Raw genomic sequence first — 17559 nt, 5'->3', positions numbered from 1 at the left:
TTCATGATTGGCTAGTTTTATTAAATTTTTTTCTGTTCCTTTTACCGTTAAGTAATTTTTAATGATTTAATTTAATTTTTTAAGGTCCTGGCTAAACTTTTTAAATGTTTTTTAACTTCCCTGTCAGTTGACAAATTTCGAAATCTTTTTTAATTTTTTCACAGTTGAGATATTTATTTGATTTTCTTTAATTTTTACATGGTTACACTATATCTTATTAATCTGAAATATTCTTTTTTATGGATGAAAAATTCCCATAAATCTTATTAAATCCTTTTCGCACATCGCTAATGTGTTTAAATTTTACCTGATCTTTTCAAATTAAATAAATTTGCATAAATTTTAAGTAAGTTTTCTGGTTGAGTAGTTTCTTTTAATTTCATTTAATTTTTTATAGTAGACTAATTATCATAAATTTGTTTCAACTTTCTTCAATATAAAATAGCTTTTATAAATTTTATTTAATTGTTTACGCATTGGTTTTTAATACTTTTTTAATTTTTTTCATGATTGGCTAGTTTTATTATATTTTTTTCTGTTCCTTTTACGGTTAAGAAATTTTTAATGATTTAATTTAATTTGTTTAAGGTGTTGGCCAAACTTTTTAAATCTTATTTAACTTCCCTCTCAGTTGAAAAATTTTGTATTCTTTTTTAATTTTTCACAGTTGAGATATTTATTTTGATTTTCCTTAATTTTTACATGGTTACACTATATCTTATTAATCTGAAATATTCTTTTTTACGGATGAAAAATTCCCATAAATCTTATTAAATCCTTTTCGCACATCGCTAATGTGTTTAAATTTTATCTGATCTTTTCAAATTAAATCAATTTTCATAAATTTCAAGTAAGTTTTTCTGGTTGAGTAGTTTCTTTTGATTTCATTTATTTTTTATAGTAGACATATTGTCATAAATCTTTTCTAAACTTTCTTCAAAATAAAATAGCTTTTATCAATTTTATTTAATTGTTTACGCATTGGTTTTTAATACTTTTTTAATTTTTTTCATGATTGGCTAGTTTTATTATATTTTTTTCTGTTCCTTTTACGGTTAAGAAATTTTTAATGATTTAATTTAATTTGTTTAAGGTGTTGGCCAAACTTTTTAATTCTTATTTAACTTCCCTCTCAGTTGAAAAATTTTGTATTCTTTTTTAATTTTTCACAGTTGAGATATTTATTTTGATTTTCTTTAATTTTTACATGGTTACACTATATCTTATTAATCTGAAATATTCTTTTTTACGGATGAAAAATTCCCATAAATCTTATTAAATCCTTTTCGCACATCGCTAATGTGTTTAAATTTTATCTGATCTTTTCAAATTAAATCAATTTTCATAAATTTCAAGTAAGTTTTTCTGGTTGAGTAGTTTCTTTTGATTTCATTTATTTTTTATAGTAGACATATTGTCATAAATTTTTTTAAACTTTCTTCAATATAAAAAAGGTTTTATCAATTTTATTTAATTGTTTACGGATTGGTTTTTAATACTTTTTTAATTTTTTTCATGATTGGCTAGTTTTATTAAATTTTTTTCTGTTCCTTTTACCGTTAAGTAATTTTTAATGATTTAATTTAATTTTTTAAGGTCCTGGCTAAACTTTTTAAATGTTTTTTAACTTCCCTGTCAGTTGACAAATTTCGAAATCTTTTTTAATTTTTTCACAGTCGAGATATTTATTTTGATTTTCTTTAATTTTTACATGGTTACACTATATCTTATTAATCTGAAATATTCTTTTTTATGGATGAAAAATTCCCATAAATCTTATTAAATCCTTTTCGCACATCGCTAATGTGTTTAAATTTTATCTGATCTTTTCAAATTAAATAAATTTGCATAAATTTTAAGTAAGTTTTCTGGTTGAGTAGTTTCTTTTAATTTCATTTAATTTTTTATAGTAGACTAATTATCATAAATTTGTTTGAACTTTCTTCAATATAAAATAGCTTTTATAAATTTTATTTAATTGTTTACGCATTGGTTTTTAATACTTTTTTAATTTTTTTCATGATTGGCTAGTTTTATTATATTTTTTTCTGTTCCTTTTACGGTTAAGAAATTTTTAATGATTTAATTTAATTTGTTTAAGGTGTTGGCCAAACTTTTTAAATGTTATTTAACTTCCCTCTCAGTTGAAAAATTTTGTATTCTTTTTTAATTTTTCACAGTTGAGATATTTATTTTGATTTTCCTTAATTTTTACATGGTTACACTATATCTTATTAATCTGAAATATTCTTTTTTACGGATGAAAAATTCCCATAAATCTTATTAAATCCTTTTCGCACATCGCTAATGTGTTTAAATTTTATCTGATCTTTTCAAATTAAATCAATTTTCATAAATTTCAAGTAAGTTTTTCTGGTTGAGTAGTTTCTTTTGATTTTATTTATTTTTTATAGTAGACATATTGTCATAAATTTTTTCTAAACTTTCTTCAAAATAAAATAGCTTTTATAAATTTTATTTAATTGTTTACGCATTGGTTTTTAATACTTTTTTAATTTTTTTCATGATTGGCTAGTTTTATTATATTTTTTTCTGTTCCTTTTACGGTTAAGAAATTTTTAATGATTTAATTTAATTTGTTTAAGGTGTTGGCCAAACTTTTTAAATCTTATTTAACTTCCCTCTCAGTTGAAAAATTTTGTATTCTTTTTTAATTTTTCACAGTTGAGATATTTATTTTGATTTTCTTTAATTTTTACATGGTTACACTATATCTTATTAATCTGAAATATTCTTTTTTACGGATGAAAAATTCCCATAAATCTTATTTAATCCTTTTCGCACATCGCTAATGTGTTTAAATTTTATCTGATCTTTTCAAATAAAATCAATTTTCATAAATTTCAAGTAAGTTTTTCTGGTTGAGTAGTTTCTTTTGATTTCATTTATTTTTTATAGTAGACATATTGTCATAAATTTTTTCTAAACTTTCTTCAAAATAAAATAGCTTTTATCAATTTTATTTAATTGTTTACGCATTGGTTTTTAATACTTTTTTAATTTTTTTCATGATTGGCTAGTTTTATTATATTTTTTTCTGTTCCTTTTACGGTTAAGAAATTTTTAATGATTTAATTTAATTTGTTTAAGGTGTTGGCCAAACTTTTTGAATGTTATTTAACTTCCCTCTCAGTTGAAAAATTTTGTATTCTTTTTTAATTTTTCACAGTAGAGATATTTATTTTGATTTTCTTTAATTTTTACATGGTTACACTATATCTTATTAATCTGAAATATTCTTTTTTACGGATAAGAAAATTCCCATAAATCTTATTTAATCCTTTTCGCACATCGCTAATGTGTTTAAATTTTACCTGATCTTTTCAAATTAAATAAATTTTTATAAATTTTAAGTAATTTTTTCTGGTTGAGTAGTTTCTCTTAATTTTATTTAATTTTTTATAGTAGACATATTGTCATAAATTTTTTTAAACGCTCCTCAATATAAAAAACGTTTTATCAATTTTATTTAATTGTTTACGCATTGGTTTTTAATACTTTTTTAAATTTTTCATAATTGGCTAGTTTTATTTAATTTTTTTCTGTTCCTTTTACCGTTAAGTGATTTTTAATGATTTAATTTAATTTGTTTAAAGTGTTGGCTAAACTTTTTAAATGTTTTTTAACTATCCTCTCAGTTGAGAAATTTTGGAATCTTTTTTAATTTTTTAACAGTTGAGATTTTTATTTTGATTTTCTTTAATCTTTACATGGTTACACCATATTTTATTAATCTGAAATACTCTTTTTTACGGATAAGAAAATTCCCATAAATCTTATTTAATCCTTTTTGCACATCGCTAATTTGTTTAAATTTTATCTGATCTTTTCAAATTAAATCAATTTTCATAAATTATAAGTAAGTTTTTCTGGTTGAGTAGTTTCTTTTAATTTCATTTAATTTTTTATAGTAGACATATTGTCATAAATTTTTTTAAACTTTCCTCAATGTAAAAAACGTTTTATCAATTTTATTTAATTGTTTACGCATTGGTTTTTAATACTTTTTTAAATTTTTCATAATTGGCTAGTTTTATTTAATTTTTTTCTGTTCCTTTTACCATTAAGTAATTTTTAATGATTTGATTTATTTTGTAAGTTTTAAGTAAGTTTTTCTGGTTGAGTAGTTTCTTTTAATTTTATTTAATTTTTTATAGTAGACTGACATATTGTCATAAATGTTTTTAAACTTTCCTCAATGTAAAAAACGTTTTATCAATTTTATTTTATTGTTTACGCATTGGTTTTTAATACTTTTTTAAATTTTTCATAATTAGCTAGTTTTATTTAATTTTTTTCTGTTCCTTTTACCGTTAAGTAATTTTTAATGATTTGATTTATTTTGTTTAAGGTGTTGGCTAAACTTTTTAAATGTTTTTTAACTATCCTCTCAGTTGACAAATTTTGGAATCTTTTTTAATTTTTCACAGTTGAGATATTTATTTTGATTTTCTTTAATTTTTACATGGTTACACTATATCTTATTAATCTGAAATATTCTTTTTTATGGATGAAAAATTCCCATAAATCTTATTAAATCCTTTTCGCACATCGCTAATGTGTTTAAATTTTACCTGATCTTTTCAAATTAAATAAATTTTTATAAATTTTAAGTAATTTTTTCTGGTTGAGTAGTTTCTCTTAATTTTATTTAATTTTTTATAGTAGACATATTGTCATAAATTTTTTTAAACGCTCCTCAATATAAAAAACGTTTTATCAATTTTATTTAATTGTTTACGCATTGGTTTTTAATACTTTTTTAAATTTTTCATAATTGGCTAGTTTTATTTAATTTTTTTCTGTTCCTTTTACCGTTAAGTGATTTTTAATGATTTAATTTAATTTGTTTAAAGTGTTGGCTAAACTTTTTAAATGTTTTTTAACTATCCTCTCAGTTGAGAAATTTTGGAATCTTTTTTAATTTTTTAACAGTTGAGATTTTTATTTTGATTTTCTTTAATCTTTACATGGTTACACCATATTTTATTAATCTGAAATACTCTTTTTTACGGATAAGAAAATTCCCATAAATCTTATTTAATCCTTTTTGCACATCGCTAATTTGTTTAAATTTTATCTGATCTTTTCAAATTAAATCAATTTTCATAAATTATAAGTAAGTTTTTCTGGTTGAGTAGTTTCTTTTAATTTCATTTAATTTTTTATAGTAGACATATTGTCATAAATTTTTTTAAACTTTCCTCAATGTAAAAAACGTTTTATCAATTTTATTTAATTGTTTACGCATTGGTTTTTAATACTTTTTTAAATTTTTCATAATTGGCTAGTTTTATTTAATTTTTTTCTGTTCCTTTTACCGTTAAGTAATTTTTAATGATTTGATTTATTTTGTAAGTTTTAAGTAAGTTTTTCTGGTTGAGTAGTTTCTTTTAATTTTATTTAATTTTTTATAGTAGACTGACATATTGTCATAAATGTTTTTAAACTTTCCTCAATGTAAAAAACGTTTTATCAATTTTATTTTATTGTTTACGCATTGGTTTTTAATACTTTTTTAAATTTTTCATAATTAGCTAGTTTTATTTAATTTTTTTCTGTTCCTTTTACCGTTAAGTAATTTTTAATGATTTGATTTATTTTGTTTAAGGTGTTGGCTAAACTTTTTAAATGTTTTTTAACTATCCTCTCAGTTGACAAATTTTGGAATCTTTTTTAATTTTTCACAGTTGAGATATTTATTTTGATTTTCTTTAATTTTTACATGGTTACACTATATCTTATTAATCTGAAATATTCTTTTTTATGGATGAAAAATTCCCATAAATCTTATTAAATCCTTTTCGCACATCGCTAATGTGTTTAAATTTTACCTGATCTTTTCAAATTAAATAAATTTGCATAAATTTTAAGTAAGTTTTCTGGTTGAGTAGTTTCTTTTAATTTCATTTAATTTTTTATAGTAGACTAATTATCATAAATTTGTTTGAACTTTCTTCAATATAAAATAGTTTTTATAAATTTTATTTAATTATTTACGCATTGGTTTGTAATACTTTTTTAATTTTTTTCATGATTGGCTAGTTTTATTATATTTTTTTCTGTTCCTTTTACGGTTAAGAAATTTTTAATGATTTAATTTAATTTGTTTAAGGTGTTGGCCAAACTTTTTAAATGTTATTTAACTTCCCTCTCAGTTGACAAATTTCGAAATCTTTTTTAATTTTTTCACAGTTGAGATATTTATTTGATTTTCTTTAATTTTTACATGGTTACACTATATCTTATTAATCTGAAATATTCTTTTTTATGGATGAAAAATTCCCATAAATCTTATTAAATCCTTTTCGCACATCGCTAATGTGTTTAAATTTTATCTGATCTTTTCAAATTAAATCAATTTTCATAAATTTTAAGTAAGTTTTTCTGGTTGAGTAGTTTCTTTTAATTTTATTTAATTTTTTATAGTAGACATATTGTCATAATTTTTTTTAAACTTTCCTCAATGTAAAAAACGTTTTATCAATTTTATTTAATTGTTTACGCATTGGTTTTTAATACTTTTTTAAATTTTTCATAATTAGCTAGTTTTATTTAATTTTTTTCTGTTCCTTTTACCGTTAAGTAATTTTTAATGATTTGATTTATTTTGTTTAAGGTGTTGGCTAAACTTTTTAAATGTTTTTTAATTTCCCTGTCAGTTGTTAAATTTTGAAATCTTTTTTAATTTTTTCACAGTCGAGATATTTATTTTGATTTTCTTTAATTTTTACATGGTTACACTATATCTTATTAATCTGAAATATTCTTTTTTAAAGAATGACTAATTTCCATAAATCTTATTTAATCCTTTTCGCACATCGCTAATGTGTTTAAATTTTACCTGATCTTTTCAAATTAAATAAATTTGCATATATTTTAAGTAAGTTTTCTGGTTGAGTAGTTTCTTTTAATTTCATTTAATATTTTATAGTAGACTAATTATCATAAATTTGTTTAAACTTTTTCAATATAAAATAGCTTTTATAAATCTTATTGAATTGTTTGCGCATTGGTTTTTAATACTTTTTGAACATTTTTCATGGTTGGCCCATTTTATTTTGATTAATTGCATTTTTTTTAACAGTTGACCAATTTTTTTAGCATTTTTTGTATTTAATGAAATGCAAAGAAAAGGATAAGTTGTAGCCAGTTGTTCAATTTTTCTTTTGAAATACTTTTCATGTTAGTTTTTATGTATTCTTTGCAAGTTCTTTATTAAAGCTTTCTTTCTTTTTGTTTCGTTGGATTTATTACAAAAATTACTCGTATTTAATTTAATAATAAAGTAATATTTTTCTGTTAGTATTTATTATATTTTATGAAAAATTTATTTAGAAGTTTTTAAAGTCTTTCCTTTTCGGAAATGTTTCATTTAATTTTTTGATTAAGTTCTAAACAAATATCTCTTTCTATCGTACCTTCTTTTTATCAAAATTGAAGTGTGTGTATTGTTAGATGTCATTGAATATAACGTTGTTTAATTGGAGAGACGAAAGTAGTTTTGGATGCTGTTTTGAACCTGTTACCTTTTATTAATTTATTTTGGACTTTTTTTATTGATTTTCAATTAAAAATTTATTTTTTATTGTTCTTTACAATATAACTTCTGAGAAAATTTTATTGTTCTTTAACTTGAAAATGGCTTTGAAAAAGCAAACATTTCTCAACATACTGCTAAAAGCCTTTTCGTCTGATACCTCTCAGAGTATATAACGTCAGAATAAGGGTCTGAAAGAACACCATGGAAAATATATACCTAGTTGCGGATCGAAGCAGGCCAATCAGAAAAACGCAAGCACATGACCTGCATAGTTCTCTAGTAAGTGCTGAGTGCCTATTGAAAGTTTACTACTAAAGTTCAAGAGAGAAAATGACCTCCTTCTGTCTGCGCAATGGCAGCTTTTTTTGTTTGTATGTAGATCGATTCCAAAACTGCTAGATGGATAGGCGACCTGGCTCTGCCAATTTTCTGAAACATAACATGTCGTCATTATATAATTTTGCACATTTGGCTTGTCCAAAAGGTGTTGTCCGATGGCAGAGTCACTTGTTTTGACTATGTTTTTATGATCGAGGAGGCTGTTCTCTTTGAGGGGCAGTTTTGTTTCTTATGTTGGAAGGGACATGCTGTTTTATCCTATCCCCCAATCTTTGGGTTGTGGGTCCCATGAATCACACTGGCACGTACATTCATAAACAACGGAACTCATTTGGGTGGTAGGAACGCAATCCTTTTGAAAGGGTGAAAGGGCTCTCCTAGTACTGTTTACAATACGAGGATTGACAGCAAAGAAACATACTGTGGTTGCCTGTTTAATCTTACTTTCAAATTGCAATTTCAAATATAATTTCTTTTCTTTTTTTTACAATTAAGGCCTTTTGGCCGAAATGGCCCATCGCCAGCACAATTACTATACTTACAAGTTAACATAATTACAAATTAACAATAAATCTCATTAACAAAAAACATAAAGCAAGCAGGTAATACAAATATTATAAGCTAGAAAGTTTACGTTGCGAGGGTATGTACATATAGGACTTCCCAAAAGATTCCCGTGACTCAAAAGCCAGCGATATAAAATTAGCTATTGATATCAGACAATCCGTATCTTCTTGACTCGACAACCAGATAAACTTATCACAAAAGTCAACGGATAAGATTCTGGGAAATTTTGAATGAATCATAGATAACATAGAATGGTATTCTTATTAATTGATAATGTGAAAAATAATTTGGACGCTCTTTCAACGGCCCCTTTTTTGTAATTTGTCTGACACTTTTTTACTTTATTTTGCAAGGAAATATCTACTTCTTTTGTTTCTTTCAGTTAATAAATATTTATTACAGAGTCTTTCAATTTTTTTAGAAGATTTTTTTGGTAATTTCCTTGATACTATTTTTCTTTATTTTGTATGAAAACATCTATCTTTATTGTTCATATCAGTTTAGAAATATTTGTTATGGATGCTTTTAATTTTACATTAAAAAGCCTTCCTTCATTTTCTCTTTTCTAATTTGTTTGTCCTTTACATCAGATCAATATTTATTTTTCCTTTAATCGAAATGTATCATTTAATTTCACTAGAAATGTTTCTTGCTTGGCAGCTAATAAGTCTTCTTTTCTTCTTCCTACCTTTTGTTTTCTTAATCTTTATCTTAATTGTCCTTTTTTCTATGGGTGGTTAAAAAGATGTCTTCAAGCATTCGTCTATTTTCTCTTCTAAGTGCGTAACTCGTCTATTTTCTCTTTTAAGTGTGCCCTATCTGTTCTAAATTTTTGTCCTTTATATCAGATCAATAATCAATTTTTCCTATCCTTGAAGTTTATCATTAAAGTTATCTAGAAATAACTCTTGCTGAGCTGCAAAATGGTTCATCTTTTCTTCCCTTTTTTTGTTTTCTTAATTTTCATCTTAATCGCCCGTTTTCTATTGGAAGTTAGAATAACGTCTTCCAGCACTCAGTGCTTGTTCATTTCCTTCTCTAAGTGTGCCCTTTCTTTTCCATTGTTTTTGCCCCTAACATCAAATCAATATTTATTTTTCCTATCCTTGAAGTTTATCATTTGAATTTTTTTAGGATTAATTCTTGCTGAGCTGCAAAAAGGACTTCTTTCATTTTCTCTTTTTGGTTTCCCAATTTTTATCTTAATCGCCCTTTTTCTATTAAAAGTTAAAATAACGTCTTCCATCACTCAGAGCTTGTTCATTTTCTCCCTTCAGAGTGTCCTCTTTTTTCCTATTTTTTGTCCCCTACATCACATCAATATTTGTTTTTTCCCACCTATGAAGTTTATCATTTAGGTTCTTTAGAATTAATTCTTGCTGAGCTGCAAAAAGGTCCTCTCTCATTTTCTCAACTTTTTGTTTTCTCAATTTTTATCGTAGTCGTCCTTTTTATGAGAAAATAAAAAAATCTTTTCAGCACTCGTCACTCATTTGTTTTCTCCTCTAAATGTGCCATTCTTTTTCCAATTCTTTTGTACTTTACTATATATTAATATTGTTTCCTATCCTTGAAGTTTATCATTTAATTTCATTAGAAATTATTCTTGCTTAGCTGCTAACAAGCTCTTCTTTCCTTCTCCCTATTTCTTGTTTTCTTAATATTTATCATTATTGTCCTATTTTCTATGGGAGGGTAGATGGATGTCCTCCAGCACTCATTACTTGTTTATATTCTCCTCTTCGTAAACCCCCTCTTTTCTTATCGATTTATCCCTCACTTCAGATAATTATTTCATATTTCTTATCTGTTATGAAGATGTGTTTATGATTTTTTTCAATATTCACTTAAATTGTCCTTTTTAACAGAAAGTTATTTGTCCTTCAATTATCCATTTCAAATTGTCACAGTTATTTGTCATTTTTAAACTAAACTACCCGTTGTTGTTTCTTGTTTACATTTTGGCTTATTTAATTCTTTTACTAGCTTTAGTGATTGATGTCCTTTCTCAATTTTATGACAATTATCGTATCTTAGAGTAAATTCCTTGCATTAAATACGCCTGGAAATGGAACTATTTAAAATGTATTTTTATGAAAGAACAGTTTTGTTGAATCGCTGAATTATGTATACATATAAACTTTCTATATACTGTCAGTAACAGGATTTAATTTCTTTCCACAGCAATAAAAGACCATGGATTTAATATTGATCTGGAATGAACGAGACAAAGCAAAACAAGAGATTGCGACTTGAGACCTGCCTTCTTCATGTACATGTTTGGTTTCACCCGCTCACTCTGGGTTATGTTGAATAACTTTCAAGTGGTACAAAGAAATAAACTACATCCACAAAATTTTTATCTAGAAAATGTTGGAGGAGGAGCATGGTCTTGCAAGCGATGGCAGTCTACGATCGAGCTTCGACACCACTTCCACCCAATGAACAATACGAGGTTATGATCTATTTAATACCCCATTGTTTTTCTTTTCGTGATAACTTCTCTCATTACATTGCAACTTTATTCAAATGTCTTAATTTTCACATGCTCAGACCTTTTCAAGAGGTTGCTATAAAATTCATCACTAAAGACAAAAGAGGGGAAAATTGGAACGCGTGCCTTTTGAGAGGGAATGGGTAACCGCCTTGCTGGCTCGTTGTGAAGCAGTTCTGTCAGTATGCTAATACCAATGCAGACGTAAAAAGACAACAATTGTAGGCATATCTACTAGGCGAACTTTATCAGGTTTTTGGAACTAAAGCATTTGTTTCCGGAGAGTTTAAAATGTGCATTTTTTAGAGTTCATTTCCTTTTCTTTTTTATTTCCTTAATCACTTAATCCGTTGCCCAGTCAGTTTTACCTTCGAATCCAAGAGGTTCCAACTCCTGTACAATGATATGAGCAAGCTCGTTAACCACTGCATGTCTTCTTAACTGGAATTTGTGCATCAGTTGCAGCATTCCTGAAATATTTTGTATTGCGTGTTTAAATTTTTTTGTAAAATTTTCAGATAAGCATTGTAGAGTTTTATTTTTGTTTTAGATATTCAACATCTATATTAAAAGAGCTGCCGAGATATTTGGGGTCACACACACGAGAGATATCTACGAAAAAGCAATTGAAGCTTTACCAAATGAATTTGCTCGGTATGTGTTAATTGTTTTTGTGGTGTTTCTGCTTCTTCCATAGTCACTGTATTTCTTTTTTGTTTGCATTTTTGGACTTTTTTTGTAACCGAGAAGAGGTTTCACAATATAGACAAACACCGGTTACATTAAAGCGTCGTAATAGAAATATCACCTCTGTATGATTTGTATGTAGAGGCAACCGGCGAGAAAGAAAGTAGAACTTGTCTGGTTGTGCGCTCAAAAGAAACCTTCAAATATTCTCGGAATGAGGTGTGCTGAGGTTCTGAAACTAACTTCTTAGAAAGAAAGATTCTGTTCTCTGCTTTTGCCTTACGATTTCAGAAAACAAAACTTGCAAAATGTCTTTGTACCATAAGTAGAGATTTCATGATCTTCTTTATTTTCTATGTTTAAAAGAAAAGCTGAACTGGGTGCCTATGCCAACCGGGCATTTTTAAAAAGGGGTTCTCTCAAAGTAATACTGTGGGTTCTAAAGTTATTTAGATTTTGGGACTTGCATTATCCCTCTGTGTGTCAAGCCTTGACCGTTCCGTCACTTTTAATGATAACGACACCCTCCAGATTGGCCTAAAATGGCACCAAATTATTGCAGCTCTAAACTTCTGACATTTTTTAGCACCTTTCTCAGCTTCGATCCTCTTCTCATTTTATAAGTACTATTCAAATAGATTGTCTAGTAAAGGTCGAATATTCTCCCGATTTTGCATATTTAGAAGTATTTCATGATGTTCTTTCATATCACAGGATCAGAATTCTAACATTGTTTAAAACTGTTGTATTTTCGGAAAACTAGATGTTGTCGTGATTGATGGGATTGGTAGTCCCAATTCTATAGGCTATGGGTAGAGCTATCTAAGTTACCTAATTGTGTTCAAAGCAGTCTGATTATATAAATGGACATGAAGAAGTTGATGTCATTCAGCAAAAACTGAAGTGACATGCCCAGAAATCTTGCCTTCTTTTTACGGATTGAAGGGGAGCATTTTGCGTTGTTGCGTAAAAGGGTTTATGAACCACTGTTGATTGGGGACTACTGAAACACCCTATTTTAGTCTCGTAAAGCGCTGTATTGCATATGACCTCAAAGAGATTACTGTCATTTCAAGAAAGGCCTTTTCACATTTGAGTAAGAAGTGTGCCAAATTCGTTGTTTTATCGCCCCTGTTCTTAATCTTCTATGGATTGGAAACTGTTAGAATGAATGCCACTAGAATATATGGGCGTGTAGGGTACATCATGATTTTCATGCAACATTAAACCTTCGTTGCGATCAATGACATCATATTAATAACAGTAAATAAAGACGAAGTAGTACAACAATTAAAACATAATGGAATAAGGGCACAGAGTGGCTTCAAAATCAATTTAAGTTACAGCACCTATCATAAAACTGATTGGAGAAAAAACTCAAGTTATGAAAAAATTAAAAAATTACTGTTTTTCGGTCGGTCATAGAATGCTTGATGCCGTCGGGCAGAGCTGTACACGCTTTTGGTTCTAAATTGGACGGTTCTAAATTTCTTCTCTTAGGTCTCTTAGGTTCACTCTTAATGCGATTTTCAGGCATCAGACAACAACTTAGAACTGTGGCAGTGTTGATGAGCCTAGAGCAAAAATGGTGCCAGTGTTAGAGAATTTAATTTTTAAATAAATTCTTAAGCTCTGCAAGTGCTAACACGATGTTAGATGATTTTCCAGCTAGAAGACATTGTAAAATTTATCCATATAAATCCAATGGAGTTACCGGACCCTATGAAAATGCTCTTCCCAATGAGCTTTCCCGTTTTCGAAAGTAAATTTCCACAGTGGATATTAATTGAACTTGGTCTAATAATCTAGACAGGGGAGACGTCTTTATTCAGTTATTTTTTATTGCCAAACTAAACTATAACACTTTTGATACACAGTTATGGTTTTGCATAATTTCCATTAGAATGAAGATCACTTGAACAGCCAGATTAAGTGATTTTTATCACTGCCAGTATTTTTACTTTTTTGACCATGGAAGATCAAGAAGAGAGTTTAACAGCCCATAAAGGGTTCCATGACAACAAATAATTTGCTTAAATCCAAACGTTCTAAATTGATCATATTAGTAAGTTCCATTATTTCTTTTCCGTATTTTCTCGATTAAACGCCCCGGAGCTATAACTAATTTCAGCATTTTAGGGGGCACCTATTCGAGTGAGGGGGCCTATTTGAGGGGCGCACACTTCAAGAAACAAACAGAAAACTCAAACCTTTCTTGAAAAATGTAGCGACAAACAAGATAACAGCATTCGTTATTGGGTCCATAAAAAAAGAAAATTGTTTGGTTGTGCTTTTCCTATGTGGATCAACATCACAGAGAATGAAAGTCGCTATAGTTTTGCACAAGCAAGTAATAGCCACAAGAGAAGAGTGTCAACACATGGGCAATACTGTGAAGGAATTTGAATGCAAGAAAAGATTCACATTCTCTGAATCATTTCAAAGTTGTTGTCTTGAATCTGCGATGGGGAAAAAGGATGCAGTAATGTTTTTTCAAAGGTAGCAAGTGGGATCATGGTATTTTCGGCTGTTTTTGCAGAAAAATTCTTGCTTTACCAATTAAAAAAGCAAGAAACAATTAGTTTTTAAGAGCTTTTTTAAAGGAGGGCTTATTAGGAACTTCTTCAAGCTTTGTGCGTTTCGATCCACCCTAATTTGCCAGCTCTGATGGTGCGTTTCGATCCAACCTGTTTTCTCGGTTCTGATTGGTGCGTTTCGATCCAACCTGTTTTCTCGGATCTGATTGGTGCGTTTCGATCCACCTTATTTTGTCGGTTCTGATTGGTGCGTTTCGATCCACCCACTTTGGTCATTTCTGATTGGTGCGTTTCGGTCCACACTGTTTTGCCAGTTCTGATTGGTGCGTTTCGATCCACCCTGTTTTGTCGGTTCTGATTGGTGCGTTTAGATCAACCCACTTTGGTCATTTCTGATAGGTGCGTTTCGATCCACACTGTTTTGCCAGTTCTGATTGGTGCGTTTCGATCCACCCTGTTTTGTCGGTTCTGATTGGTGCGTTTCGATCAACCCAACATCTATCCTGTTTTAAAACCATACACTGTTTCAAACAACGACCTCATCTAAATTTCTTTATGATATTTTGCCATTAATTAGGGATACTAGATCATATCTTCTTAGTCAGGAAATGATGACAGATATTTTTCTATATTTCATTTACATGTTTTTACTTTGTAAAAAATTTTGTAGAAAAATTCTATCGCACCTGACAACGACAAGAAGAAGAAAATAGATTTTGTTTACATCTATAATGTCAAATGCTAATTATTGTCCACTTACCTAGACTTTTGTGGCGATTCCCAAAACAAAGAAGTAGACTCCTTTTCGAAGACGATAGATCGAGTTTTGATAAGGGACCAATCATAATTAATGGCAGGGGATGGGTCTTCTTGACTTTTTCTCCGGGAAGCATGGCACCAATTAACGACAAGCGGCTTCTCAGGTCACGTTCAACTATTCTTTTCCTGTTCTTTCTATTATTCTCCTTCGCACGGATTTTTGCTTCTGTCCATGATCATCTGGATATTCTTTTACGTTTACGGGGGGATCTATAAGAAATTATTCTTGGATTTATAGGGGGCAACATTGTAATTAAATGAATTTGAGGGGGCCGGAAATAACTTCGCTTTTCCAAAAATATCTTCCGCCCCACCCCCACCATTGATATTGAATGGTCCCAAGCTTCTACAATCGATCGATGACAGAAGGCTCTATGTAAAAATCTTCTCAACCTGATTGTTGAATTTCAGAGGTGCCTTTCGTTCAAAATGTGACAGCCTTGCCCGGCTTTCCACTGAATTCTTTCTTATTTTCTTATGAAAATAAAAGAGATTCAATCAAATAAGGGGAATAATCAGAATTTTTGAATAGTAAAACGAGCTAGACAAAAAATCATGTTAATAATCAAAATGAGAAACTTCTTCATAACGATTTTTCGTGAATTTTGTTGATTTGCAAACACTAGCAAAAAATTATTCATGAAGAATTTCATTGTAATAAATTCATTGTAAGAAAACTTCTGCTTTAAGATAAAGGAGAAACGGGAAGGAAATTTAAAAAAACCGGAACACCGAAAAAAAGCAAGCGAAACCGGGAGCCTCCCGGCAAAACCAAGAAAGTTGACAGATCTTATGCTAGTTTAGGCACGATTTTAGGCCATGAGGGCTGTCTGATTATCTATGAAGTCTAAAATTTTTTCATTAGTAACCAAGAGAAAACAGCCGTAAAACGACATTGGGATTTTCTTAAACGATCTCTAGGACCCTCTATCCATACCATCCGGCTAGCACCGCAATGCGAGCCAACTATGCAAGCAGATTGCAGCGTAAACTGTAAAGTTTCTTGCTTTCATTACAAGAAGTAACATGTGCATTAATTATATTTTATTTTTGTTAGGTTGACTACGAGTCATCGTACCAAGAAGTAGAAGGGAATTCTTGAGCAGCAATCATGTGCCAGCGACGAATACAAAGCCTACATCGCTGCAAAATCTGCTTGATAACAAAAGTAGCGGTATTGGTTTTTGTTTAGGTTTGGCATATTTGAAAGCATAACTTGACACTTTTACAAACTAAAGAAAAACCCCAGATTGTTAGCCAGTTGTTGATTTCAGTGAAGTTAAAACATCCCACAAGAGGCAGCTTTATTTCAAACAGCATGGCTCCTGAAACAAAGCCAATTGAATAGACAATATAGAAATAGGCGTTTCTAACCATCCCTTAAGAACGCGCCCTTTTCAGTCCAAGTTACAATAAACACAAGACTTATCCAAGTGACCGATTAGGCCTCGGTTACAGAAGACAAGCTCCAGAAAGATCAGAGATCCAAAAAGTGACTTTAAGTTGACTTCCCATCGGTATTATTAGCGAATGAGACCCTTATAAAGGTTCGTTTAATAGCGCATTTTATGAGATTGGATGAGAGACTGGTAGCAAATGTTAATAGAAATATGTATAAAAGTTGTTTGAGTACTCTGTGACAATATATAAAAGAGCGTACAACATTTTCATTAAAGATCGGGGAATCTACATATTTTCAAAATGTGCTAGATCAAATAATTTTAAGGAGACCACGCTCGTGAAATGTGCGTATATTCAGGGGTGTATGACCACTCTTTTTGAAGGGAGGGGTAATATTTCTGTAATTCACAGCAAAAAAACTGCGTTGACCGCTGATGAATGTAGTGTTTGGTTGTAGGGTGTTGTAAACGTATATAAGATGCTAATTAAAAGTATCTATTTATTCCTTAAAGTTGTTATTAAAGTTTTAAAATTTTGCTTATACTGGTTAGATTTAAAGACTTTTATACTTTTTGTAGTGGCGTTCCCATATTCAGTTAGGCACCTTATGATTACCAACGTAGATTCATTCTACGTTCTCATCTAAACGTGATCTCCTTTTACGTTCTACCTTGTAAACAACCAGCTACTCTGGCAAGGGGAATCATTGGCAAAGTGAGGCTTTAGAAATCTGCTATTGAATTTCCTTTGTCAAAGGCGAGAAGTCTTTGTGCAGCTAAAGTCGGTTGAAACATATTTTTTATTGCTTAGTTATTTAATCGATTTAATTGTGCATTTGTAAAATTGTTATTTGAATTATGAACTTCTGCCTAGAATTTTTCACTTATTTTTCCTGGTTTTCTTTGCGTAAATAAATGATAATTTCTGTGACCTGGCCCAGACATTCCTCTGTTTACACAAAGAGAGCCTTTTGTCTCAAATTGAATGGGCAGTGTTTCAACTAACAGTTTCAATTCTGGCGACAGTATACATTGTATCGATTTATACATTACACCACAGGATGTAGGAGACTGTGCTCTTCCTTCTGGTCTTTTCGCTGAGACGATCGGACCATGTATGGCGAAGTTATTCGACTTTTTCTCAGATTTGAC

At 29.1% G+C, this 17559-nt stretch overlaps 1 protein-coding gene across 3 annotated transcripts in view; it reads left to right on the top strand.

Moving 5' to 3' along the window:
- LOC135693842 (pre-mRNA-splicing factor SYF1-like) overlaps window positions 1–17283 on the top strand; it is a 42527-nt gene extending 25244 nt beyond the window's left edge. The window contains exons 2-5 of one of the 3 annotated variants that reach the window (XM_089111573.1): window positions 10655–10797; window positions 11515–11618; window positions 14953–15111; window positions 16065–17283. In XM_089111573.1, coding sequence (XP_088967699.1) covers window positions 10741–10797; window positions 11515–11618; window positions 14953–15111; window positions 16065–16095 — 351 coding nt within the window. In that variant the 5' untranslated portion in view covers window positions 10655–10740 and the 3' untranslated portion in view covers window positions 16096–17283. Of the gene's footprint in view, window positions 1–10654; window positions 10926–11514; window positions 11619–14952; window positions 15112–16064 lie in introns of all 3 variants that reach the window. The other 2 variants (XM_089111572.1, XM_089111574.1) reach the window with 2 other exon arrangements.
- Window positions 17284–17559: the final 276 nt, after the last annotated feature.

This window comes from Rhopilema esculentum, chromosome 11 (assembly GCF_057945365.1).
Source record: "Rhopilema esculentum isolate cy_ngs chromosome 11, ASM5794536v1, whole genome shotgun sequence".
Classification (NCBI taxonomy): Eukaryota; Metazoa; Cnidaria; class Scyphozoa; order Rhizostomeae; family Rhizostomatidae; genus Rhopilema; species Rhopilema esculentum.
Note: the sequence above shows the minus strand (reverse complement) of the source record. Positions and strands in the feature narration are given on the sequence as shown.